The sequence below is a fragment of the Ictidomys tridecemlineatus genome, chromosome 10, assembly GCF_052094955.1.
Source record: "Ictidomys tridecemlineatus isolate mIctTri1 chromosome 10, mIctTri1.hap1, whole genome shotgun sequence".
NCBI lineage: Eukaryota > Metazoa > Chordata > Mammalia > Rodentia > Sciuridae > Ictidomys > Ictidomys tridecemlineatus.
The window spans coordinates 140,580,959-140,593,029 of NC_135486.1; the positions used below are offsets into that span (position 1 = coordinate 140,580,959).

The 12,071-nt window shown below is 50.1% G+C and overlaps 1 protein-coding gene across 27 annotated transcripts in view; it reads left to right on the top strand.

The window, feature by feature from the left end:
• Positions 1-12,071, top strand: part of Rbfox1 (RNA binding fox-1 homolog 1) — a 2,023,047-nt gene that overhangs the window by 938,830 nt on the left and 1,072,146 nt on the right. For all 27 annotated transcript variants that reach the window (XM_078024580.1, XM_078024586.1, XM_078024579.1 and 24 more), the window contains one exon: positions 10,488-10,550. In XM_078024580.1, coding sequence (XP_077880706.1) covers positions 10,488-10,550 — 63 coding nt within the window. The remainder of the gene's footprint in view (positions 1-10,487; positions 10,551-12,071) is intronic.

The window sequence follows — 12,071 nt, forward strand, 5'->3', positions numbered from 1 at the left end:
TACGATTTTCTTTCTCCCACATGCAGTCCTTGAGTGCAGTATTGATCTGCTTTCTGCCTAGCTATTTTTCCTTCATTTCATTCTCTGTTTCTCTGGAACATTGTGCCAAATGGCTGGTTGCTCTTTGCTGAACATGAAGGATTGGCTATCAGCAGCTTTCTTTTCTTCTGAAACTCAAGGCATTAAAAAAGAGAGATATCCCCTTCTGACCAGATGGGTTTTCTGCAGTTTTGTTCAATGACTCCTGTGGAAACGTGCATTTTGGGGTCTCTTTGCTCTGATTCTTACTGACTTCCCCTCTTCTAAAAATGCACAAGATCCAGGTCATCCATAGCAGGTAAAAGGGAAAGAGCATTTTTAAAACAGGATGGTCCAATTTCATTCTGGTACAAATAAGAAAATGAGGCACAGAGAGAGAGAGAGAGTCAAATAGTACCTTCGAGACCAAACAGCTAATGGCTAATAGTAGGAATGGGACCAAAATCCGTGCCCCTTTTAGTGATTACTGTGTGGGGGGGAGGGGGAGGGGGAGGCTTTAAAGTCTTCTATTTTCTTTTAAAAAAATATTTATTTTTTAGTTTTAGATGAACACAATTTCTTTATTTTGTTTCTATGTGGTGCAGAGAATCGAACCCCGTGCCTCACGCATGCCAGGCGAGCGCGCTACCACTTGAGCCACATCCCCAGCCCCAAGTCTTCTATGTTCTAAAACATCAAATTTAGGGGAACTTTTAGATGTAAAAAAAAAAAAAAATGTAACAATCCATCGTTGAAAAGTGCCCTCCGCCGGGAGGAAAGTGGTACCTTGTGATCAGCACCGTCTGTGCAGTGTCTGTGTCGGGGTGTCCCCCCGTCTGCAGGGGGGTCTGCAGGTCTGGGCCCTCTGTTCCTATCCGTGAAGACACCGCCCCTCGCCTGCCTTGACGGGGTTACCATTTCCTTGGGATTACATCCTCGGGTTGATGGGACCAGCTGGGATTTTTGTGTCGTGGGGAGACCTTTCTTGGGTTGAAATGAATTCTGATGAGCTGATTATCTCTCTGAGGCCAAGACGAGGTCCACATTGCATAGCTCCGCTCCTCTCACTTTAGGGCTGTTTTTATTCTGAGACATCTTCCCGGGGAGTCTGAATTAAATAAGGTAATAAGGTGCTCGGGAGCCCAGCACAGACCGAATAGAGTTGTGAGAGGTCCTGAGACCCGCGGAGTGGAGCATGGGCTCTCCTCTGCTCCCATCTCCTTCCTCCTCCTGGGGCAGGAGGCTGCCGGCTCCTCTCTTGTTCTTTATAGAACAGTGAGTTATGAAGCTCAGAAATAAAGTGTTCTCAGTGGTGTAAATAAAGCCGTAATCTGAGCAAATACATCACACTATGTACCCAGGGTTTTCTTTTTACCGTTTCCCCCCGTCTCTCTCTCTCTCTCTCTCTCTCTCTCTCCTCCCCGTGGTCCGGTTGGTGCTGTTGTGTATTGTGGACACATTCATCTTGGTAATAGGAATGGAAAGCTGCTTTTCATTGAGAAATAGATGCAAAGTAAAAGATGATGAATGAGCTCCAGTGCCATGCATCCCCGATGATGTGCCTTGCATCCCGGTCCTATCAATCTGTCTACACCGCCGCCTCGGGGGGCTTTCCCGTGGCTCTCTCCGTTCTGGGGGGATCAGGGTGGCTTAGCCCCCAACCTGCCTGGAGCCCTGAAGGAGGGGGAGGACAGCCGGGAGGACCTCAGGACAGTCTCCCGGGAGCTCTGTGCCTGGCCGGGCAGGTGCAAAGGCCCGGAGCAGCCAACCCACCCCAGGGGGGAGGTGCATTTACCCGCTCTGTCTGCAAGGCCTCTCTGTGAACCTGTGGTTGTACCTGCTTAGTGTCTCAGTCCAGGGACAGAGGTCCACTCCACAGAGCTAGTGAGGAGATGGGCAATGACCAGAGTGGATTGGGGAAGGGGTGTCCACTGTGCAGTGGCCTCCCATGGATGCGGGGCCATGGTGACCCTCGGCACCTCCAAGCCCCCTTCTTGCTAACGCCCAACAGTGTCACTCATGTACCTGGCATATGACCTCTTCCTGGGGTGGTCCAGCCTGTGATGTCTGTTGGGAATGGAATATTCTGGCTGCGAGCAGAGAGCGTGGTGATGCTATTTAGACCAGGGTTCACGTTCGGGCTCTTCGGTGGAAACTGCGTCAGTACCTGACCTTGGAGTATCATGCTTCATCTGAAAATAGGTGCCATGGCTGCTTCTCCTGCCTCCTCCTGCCTCCTCCTCCTCCTCCTCCTCCTCCTTCTTCATTATTATTATTATTCTCATGTTTTTGACATCATCTCTGTATAAATCCACACACATATGTCCCTAATGGTCACAGATATATACATACTGAGTTCCTTTAAGTGACAATATTTTCTCTTGCTACTTATCTCTTCGGGCCAGCTTCAGCTTGGTAGGAGCACTTGCTTGCAATTTAAGTAGATACAGATTTCTGAACACCCACAGAGCCATATTTTAAGGTCTCTCCTATATCATGCCATTTAGTCAAATTCAAGAATAGTGTAACAGAGTAACTTTCATTACTTATGCATGCGGGAATTGAGGCACAGAGATGGTATGTAACTCACTCTCGGTCACACAGTTAGGAACCACTGGAGCAGGGATTTGCACCCAAGTCGGTTTGACTCCCAAGGTTAAAGCTGTACCTTCTTACACATCAGCATCTCTTTGAGAGTGATGGTCCATCCTCTAACTGACTTTGTAAAGCTGGACATGGGGTAGAGAGAGACGCTGGGCTTGGAGAATGGCTTTGTAGGGCAGTTCGTGAAGCATTGCTCAGTCTGGGCGCCTTGGGAGGCCAGAGGAAAGCACGGTTTCATGCGAAGTCATTCACTCACTGAGCGTGGTTTTGTCTCAGGGGCTGTGCTGGGTGCAGGCTGCTCCCTGGGGAACTGAGCCCTCCAGGTCCCAGTCTCCTTGGGTCACTCAGTCAGCAGGAGTGGCAGGTGCTGATCAGGTGCGTCTGTTTTGCTGTGTCATCACAGTGGAGCTGGGCAGGATAACCGTGGAGCAGAAACCCGTCAGGGAGGAATGGCGGAGGAAGCCATCTGTATGGTGGGGGGTCCTGTGGTCTGCGGGTGGCGGGAAGACACTCTGTGGAACTGCTTCCCAACTTTGGTGCTCACACCCTCTCTTCCAAGAAGGGAGGCCCAGGACCCCTCCAGAAAACCACAGGGAACAACTGGCGTAGTACTAAAACGAGAGGAACAACACGGAACAACTGGCGTAGTACTAAAAGGAGAGGAACAACAAGAAATGAGCTAAGAGTCACACGGAACTGGATTGGGATCTTGGCTGTGTTGATCACAAGCCCCATGACCCGCAGCAAGTTCTTTAAGATTCTTTAATATAAGGAAGAGCTGTTATGACAGCTCTCTAGTGCAATTGTCAAGTGCCCGCCATCCCAGCAACTCAGGAGGCGGAGGCAGGAGTATCCAAGTTCAAAGCCAGCCTCACCAACTTACCAAGACCCTGTCTCTAAATAAATAAATAGATAAATAAAGCTGGGGGTGTAACTCCGTGGTAGAACACTCCTGGGTTCAATCCCCAGTGCCAAAAAAATAAGTAGTCTAATGTATCCTCATCACAGGGGAACAGTTGGGTTCATATCTCTAGGAGCTTTTGAAAGTAAAGTTCAGGGTACATGGCAGACAGCATCATGTGGTAGCTACTTTTATTATCCAATGCTGATTGTATCATAAATAATTTATATTATCTATATTTAATTAACAATACAGCTGTTATTATTTTTTATATTGATATTATAGCTATTACTATTTGTAGAAGTAATTTATAATTCTAATTGGATTTATATAAATCTAAGGATAACGGTAATTAGTAAGAATTATATTAATAATGAATTAATAATTAGTATATTAATAATGGCTCTATAATTATATATTGTAATGCTTCATCATGTAATATCAATAAAATATTAACGATCCAAATAATAGATGTATGACGAATCCAAATGTGTTACTTGGTTTGTTATTATTTTGTCAGGCTGGATCCTCGTGAACCTGCGGGTGAGTCTCTGTAGGTCTCCACATCAGAGGTGGGCAGACTTTTCTTGCAGAGGGCAAGTAGTGAGTCCTCCAGAGCTTCTGAATCCACCCTCTATTGAGTTGAGCATAGACGCTGCACTGGGCAGTGCATGGGTGGCGAGTGCCCACGGCCACGTCTCTGTAAAGCTTTGTTTACAGACTAGTGGGCTGCAGATTGGGTTGGACCCGTGCCCTGGTGTGCTGTCCAGGCTGAGGCTGCACCTCCTGGCACAGTTGCAGGGCATCCAACCCCCAAGCCTCACGGCCGGCTCTGAGTTGTTCTTACCTGGTCCTCAAACCTGGTGTCAGTCACAGTCACCCAGAGGCCAGAGGGGCAGTTTCTTGGGAAGATGACTCAGTATCTCTTGTGGATCTGAGAGCAGGAGACTCAACCCGGCATCTGAAGGGGTGGGACCACAGCAGGCCTCTGTCCTTAGGAAGGCAGATGAGGCTGGGGCGGCACGTGGAGAGTCGTCCCCGGCTTCCCTGCTCCCAACACAACTTTTCTCGGCCTCCAAGAGGGACCCAAGCTACTTCAAGTGTGTGGCCTCCCCAGTGGTGATTCACGAAAGCACAAACCGCTGTCTTCTCACGTCATACCCAGGGAGTCGTACAAGATTGAAATGATCCCGTCTTGTGTGTACATTTCCTTCCAACGAGCTGCGGTCCCCTCCTTTGAATTCCATGTCGTGTCCTGTGTACTCGGCGGGAAGATGATATCCATACTCCTTAAAAGTCTCCCTGGAGATCAGCTTCCCTTTTCATGCCGGGTCTCGCTCAAGTTTGGAGAAAACTAGAAAGAGCCCGGCTGCCTTCCACACACCCTGTTATCACTGGGAGGTTCAAATACCGTCTCCCCGAGAAGGCTCAGCTACCTCTGCTCTCTCTGGCCTTGAATCTGAGAGTCTGAGAATTCTTTGGCGTGCCTATACCCTGCCGCCTCCTTTTGACAGACAGTGCAAATTAAAAGATCCGGCGCGGCCCAGGAGCTGGGGACCCAAACTTGCCCCTTGGGTTTTCATTTACAGTTAGGCACTGCAGAAACAATTATTGCTGACAGGGACGCAGAGGCTGGTGGCAGAGTGCGTGTGACAGGAGGCTCATGCCAACCCGTAATTGGGAGGGTTATTTTTAATCAGAACATACCCTACAGCCCAAACATTAGAAATCTCCTGTAAGGCCAGGCAGGAAATTAAACACACCAACAGTGAGGCTCAGGGGGGTGCCGTGTGGGGAGTAATATGGTTAGGCTCTTGGAGGGCTGCAGCCTCGGAGGAGCACATCCTCCAGAGGGGGGTTGGAAGGGACCCTTGTGTGGTGCAGCCACAGAGACCAGGCCCACGCCCTTACTGGACAGGCAGGCACAGCCAAATTAAATGCAGCAGACAGAACAATTGACATTTATAGCATTTAAACAGGTGGCAAGTCAAACACAAGCCGTGGAGTGGCAGCTAGGAGCCCCCGGGGGTTCCATTTTTTCAGAAGTCTTTTGTGAGCAGCTACCAAGTGCCCTCAAAAGGGGCAAGTTTGGGTCCCCATGCTGCTGTGGGCCCTGACACAGGGCAATGAGAGCAGCCTGTGTCAGGTGGAGGGCTGTGGCTGGCCGAGAAGGTGTAGCCCTGGCTCCTGTGGCTTAGGAGCGCACACCTGCCCCGAGAACCGGCTTGTCTGGCGAGCAGCTTCCCAAAGCTGAATGCCCAGGAGAAGTGATCGTGAGTCCTCGTTCGCGTCCAACACCTGTGTGCCCTGTCACTAAGGAGATGGGTAAAGCTCAGCCTGGGGCTTTGGAGGCCCTCACAATCCCGTGGAGAAGGCAGACCTGGTGACAGATGTCCCTCTGGAATTCGTGCCCAGAGGAACTGAGTTCTTCCCTGTGCCTAGGAGGGTCAGCCAGGTCTCTCCCAAGATGTGAAGAACAGCTGCCCCCTCTCCAGGCAGGAAACGAGGGACAGAGGGCCAGGGAGGGGACGCAGCCCACATAACAATGGGTGTTTCGTGTTTGCCTACAACTACCGGCTCTTGGGTTTTGCTCTATGCAGCTCAGTCACTTAGATGCAGAATAACACTTTGGGGCAAAGTCACCTCGTGGGCCAGGCGCCCAATGTGGGGATGCAGTGGGGAGCCCAAGGAGAGGCTGTGGGAGGCTCCACTCCTCAAGTTCAAGGTATCCTGAGCTGTTTTGTGTGCAGGCAGCTTACGCGTGGTCACAGTGGCAGATGCTGCTTTTACATGTGGCAGCCACAGATTCACAGACAAGTGACAAGTTGGTTTTGAGAGAGAGCTCAGAGGTCCTGCAGCAAACGCAGGGATATACTGAGTCTTTCTAATTTTCTTTTTGTATCTTATTTATTTATTTGATTTAATTAGTTATAATGACAGTGGAATGCATTTATGCACTTTGATGTATCCTACATAGATGGGATATGATTTCTCATTTTTCTGAGCGTGCGTGTGGCAGAGTCGTATTGGTCATGCAGTCACATATGTACACACACAGTCGTAATGTCTGCTTCTTTCCACTATCTTTCCTATCCCCACATCCTGGGGTTTCATTCCTGCCCTGCGTGGCCTGGGTGAATGGAGCCAGGACCCTGAGCTTGCAATACAGCCTCCGCTAGACAAGGGGGGGGCCAGGGAGGAATCCCACAGGCACCCAGGCAGGTCTGCAGTCAGCAGTGGGGTGCTCATCTTGCCGTCCTCCCCCGCCCCCTCCAGCCCTCTCTGCCTCCATCTTTCTTTCTTAGAGAAATGCTTATCAACTGTCCTGTGATCAGAGCTATAGTCTCTGGGTGAGTGGAGCCCGTGTGGTCCTCGTCCACGTGGGGCTAACATCTGGAGGGACAGGCCGACTTTTCCAGCTAAAACGATAGGTGCGGTGTGTTCTCTGAAGGAGGGATACTGGCTCTTGCATCCAGGTGGCAGGGGGCTTCCACAAGGGAGGGGCAGTGCCTGGGAGTTCATTAGATGCCAAGTGGGTCCCGTTCAAGGCCCAGTGGTACAGCGTCCCTGTGGCAGGGGGCATACGCTGCCTTCCAGACCTGGGCGTCCATGGGTCAGGTACACAAGGGCTGGGGCAGGGTGCAACCCTCTCGGTCATAAATACATCAGGCTGGAGCCGTGGCCAGGGGTGTGTCGTGCAGGATGTCAAGCTCAAATGCAAACTAGGTCCTGGATGAATGGGGAGGCCGCTCAGAGAGGTTCTGAGTGACCCAGGAGCACGGTACAGTCACTCCTGGTAGGGATGGCTCTGCCCGCCCTGTGGAGGGATGGGGGGGCAGGCTGGAGATCCCGGTCCAGTCATCCCCTGGGGACATCTGCAAAGCACTCAGCAGCAGAGTCTGGGGAAAGGAAGCACTGCAGCGGCCAGCTCTGTTCAGAAAGTCAGAGTTACAACTCAAGCTCCATCCTGGCTGCCCCGGGGTCACGGGCATCAGTGTTTCGGAAGTAATTGGGTGGCTGTTTTGTGCATCCATTTGGGTGGTGTGCAGAGACAAAGGTGACTAATGCATGAGGCGAGCATTCGCCTCCCTGGTGCCTCCTGTCATTCTGGGGTCCTCTCAAGTCTCCTTTTCTTGCAGATCTTTTGCTCTGACATAGTCTCAGTGTGATGAAAATCCGTCCAGTTCCACTGGGGCTCAAGAGTCTCCCCGGGGGCAAATCGCTCTTCAGGTAGTTTACAGGGGTAATTGCAAACTCGGGGCCGTCTTACTTAAGCCAGCAAATAAAAAAAGAAAGAAAAAAAAGAAAACCCGGCATTGCTCCTCTGGAACACTGGGGAGCTCTGTAGGTTTCCAGGGCTGTCTGGTGCTTCTGTTAATGACCGTCTCATTCGCACCCGTAACAGTGCTTCTCAGCCTTTGTTTGTTTTTAAGAAACAACCCACCTAAGGGATTTGGCAGATTCTTATTGGTGAAAAGCGGGGACTATAAAATTTATTTCATCTGCAGGGTGGACCAGAAACAGACAAAGAGGTATGGGTTTGGGGTGACTTGGGCACGCGACTAACCGTTATTACCTGGGCCACCAGGACAGGAGTGCAGGGGTCGGGGGGCTATGCCCAGAGAAAACTTCTTTCTGGAATGAAGGTCAATGTCCTTCCTCACGGTGAGCACCTTGGGTCAAGGAGGGATCACTTCGCAGGCTGTGCGGCGTGGAGAGCGAATGCAGAGCGGCTGGGCACTGTGCCAGGTGGGAAGGCTGCGGGGTGGGATTGGAGCTGCCCTAGCCCTCCTGGGGGCACAGCGCAGGTAGACCAAGGCCATGTAGAGTCAGGGAGGAGTGTACAGTTCTGCTTCTGATACAGGAATGTGTAAGCAGCCACAGAGACCCCCCCCCACCCCAAATTCAGTCAGCTGGATGGGTTGGTGACAGCTGCAGAGAGCTCTCTTGGGGAGACTTTGAAGAACCGGGTCACATTGGGCCAGAAGGAGGCAGCACAGGAAGAGAGAGGGATGTGACCAAGGCGTAGAGAAATAGCAGTGCCCCACGCCTGCCCAGTAGTTTCATTTAGCGGGATCTTAGTGAATGGGAATGCCAAGGGACAGGGGCCACTGGACAGTGGGGCATGAGAGCGGAAGCTGACCAGAGCTGTCGTTATTTTCAGTAAGTCAGACAGGTTGCTTGTGAAAGTGGATCCAGAGCCTGGGGGACATCCAGGGCTCCGTGAGCTGCTCTTCCTGTGACTAGCATCCAGATGACCTGCCCGCTGAGGGACAGTGAATGACAGAAGGTGAAGTGCAGCCACTCAATTCCTAGCCGTCCTAGCTCTTCCCAAGTCATCTGGCTGGGGTCTTCTTATCTTTAAGACCTCATCTGGCCGTGGCCACTTCCTTGATGACACTTTCCTCCGTCACCCTCACCCAAGTCTGTCCTCTGTACCGACTGGGACAGAGGACAATGCCTAACATAAAAAGGGGGGGCCCAACAAATAACAATGAACTTTTCGAGAGCACACACGACATGGTGTCAGGCGCACGGCCAAGTGCCCCACAAGGACTCACTTGGCATGGTGGCCTCAGGGCCTGTGTAGGTGGCGTGTTCAGCCCAGCTGTGTTGGTGTGGAAATTTATGAAAGGTGAAGTGCCTTGGGCGTGTTCACAAAGCTCGGAGGTAGAGGATCCAGAGATGATTGGAAAGATGAGTGGGTGGGTGGATGGATGCATGGGGGACGGAATGATGAATGAATGAATCAACGAGGGGGTGGGCAAATGGCAGATTGCCTCACTGATCTTGATGGATATCGGATCATGAAGTTGGTCCTTTTTACCAGCTAAAGGTAGTTGAAGACAAGATACAAAGCGAGGGCCTCCTGAACAGTGGTCCGTGTTACCATCATCCCCAGCGCTGCAGAGCCGTCTGCTCCAGGTCGCTCTACGGGTCTCTTCTCTTTCCAGTGTTTCAGGACCACTTGATGCTCTCAGAGGTTGGAATCCATCGTCACTAGTGGGCTCACCATATGTGAAGATCATACACATACCTTTTCTATCACGTTAAGAAAAGAGGCATATTTCCCTAATGTACCCACCAGTGTTGCTGAGAATGAAGCTCTAGACTCGTGAATCACCTTGGGTTTGAACATAAGTTGCACCCCTACTTGATGAGAGTAGCTGAGCGAGCATCGGATTAGGGTGTTAGAACCTTCCAATCAGTTCTAACTCTGCCGCTCAAGTTTCTCCCCAGGGAACAAACAGGTCATACCATGAAGGTCTTTCACATTATTAGTCAATCTTAATTTTTCTGTTTGGAAATGATCTCTCTCTTGACGCAATCACGTGAGATTTTCATGACCATTTTCAGCTAACTGATACTTGGTTTATTGAACATTAATGAGCATGTACCTTACTCCTTTCCAATGGCTGGTGATAGCCAATGGATAGAAATATCCATTTCTAGTGATTGCAAAAGGAAGCTACTGCCATGATGAGCTTTGGACTATCATATAACTGAGCTTTGTAGAATCCTGCATTTTCCTCCAACCTAACTCTGTGCAGGAAAATCCACGTTGATACCTCTGAAATGTCAACATGAGCCTTTCTTGACACATCCCATGACCGAGAGCTCATGGTGTATGAGAAGAGAGCAGCAGAGTGCATCCAGGGGTGGTTCCCCACTGCCCAAGTTCAAATCCAGGCCCCAAGCTTATGTGGGCTGCTGGAGCTCCTCTCCTCTCCTCAAATTTGAGAAAACAATCACACCTTCCTTTTCGGGGTTTGAAAGGATTTGATGAAGGTACGTGGAAGAGCTTTGCCATCATTTTCCTTCTCATCGCTGTCATCATTGTGACATTCACAGCACACTCAGATCCGTTTCAGAGGTTACCAATGTCACCGTGACCCAAGTGGCATGTATGTGATGCAGGAGTCCAGTTCTCAATGCTGATGTTTCCCCTTCTTTTCTTCCATAGGAAACTGCTCAAGGAACTCATGCAAGTGGAACTCACAGCTTCCTTGATCGGTCTCAGCCTTCAGTAAGTGCCACCCATTTTGAGCATTTGTTACATAAATACCTCCAATTCTTTGATCGTGTTCTCTATGAAAAGCTTTCTTCCGCGGGCCTATAGTTCCCACAAAAGTTTTGCTGTCTGCTGGTGTCTTTCTTTTTTGCACACGGGGTTGGATTCAAAGATGAGAAGGGGGCTTGCCAGGCAGGACCACCTCCCAGGTCCACCCCTTGTCCCTCAAACAAACCTGGGACACCTGTAAATGTCAGCAAGTTTGTTAGCGGGATGGGGGATGGTGACCTCAGATGCGTGTTGTCTTCCTTCTGTTCCTTACTGATTGCTCATGGGGAGGTTTTTGCACCCAATTCCTGAGGCTCTGCAGGTAGAAATACTCGCATACATGGATCCAGTAGGGAGACCACACAGCCCTGCAGCCATTTACAAACAATTCATTTTGCTCTTTTTTTTTTTTTTTTGAGCCAGAATACGTGATTACTATGTACAAATTACTGCAGAAAAGAAATTCTGTGCCTTGCGATGCCGGGGTAACATTTTAGAAATTTCATTTGTTTTTAGCCAGTAAGCAGTTTTCCACCGTCTGCCGTTCTCGTTGCACACAGGGACTTTATTTTTGGTGAAGTGGGCGGTGTTTGATCCAATGTCCCCCACTTCTTTCTCTTTATACACACTAGCATTACAGGAAAGCATCAAGAGACTCTGCAGTCAGTCTATTGGTGAACAACTTGTTTCATGAATAAAACCAATCATTTAGCAATAAATATCAACATTTTAAAAGGCTAGCTTAAGGAAGCATGTATTTTTTGAGATGTCTCTGAGTCGGTTAGCCGGTTCTACTTGAGAGAGCAATGGGGTCTCATTTGATGCATCACAAATATCATCCTTGTCTTAAAGGGGCAAAGAGAATTGGAGGCCAGGGGACTCCAGACCAGGAAGAGTCTGATCAAAGGGGATTCTTGGGCCCTCAGTGGTCCTGCAGGACTCCCTCACTGCTGCTGAATTTGCATATGCAAGTGGGGCGGGGGAAGGAGGAGGAGACCAGAGGAAGAGGTGGCACATGAGCTGTTCCCACATCAGAATGGCTTCGTGTAACCCTGATCAGCTAAAGCTTGTATCACACAGGAGATTAGACACAGGCCTTTGTTCCTAATCATAAAGGAAATTCCATCTCTAATTCCCTACCTGCTGCATCTATCCACTCATGCCTTTGAAGTTCAGGCTGCAGCTCTTCCTGAAAACTGTGAGGTTTTGTAAGTAAAAAGGAGGGTGCTGCTTGGCGTGCCGTCTGTTCAAATCTGTTGGGCGTGAAGTTAAATGTGCTTGTTACTTTATCTTGTCCTGTTCCGAGCAGCATCTTAGGTGGTCTTAGGTGCCTCTGTGGTGCTGGGGCAGGCAGGGGAGAGACAAAGGAAGGAGGACATCTGTGACCCTCCCTCCATCTGCCTTCCAGACAGGATGCAAATTGCTGCTCCGCAGAAAGAAATCCATGTTCCAGCCCTGCTCTGCGGCCGAAGCCTCTAACCTAGGGGA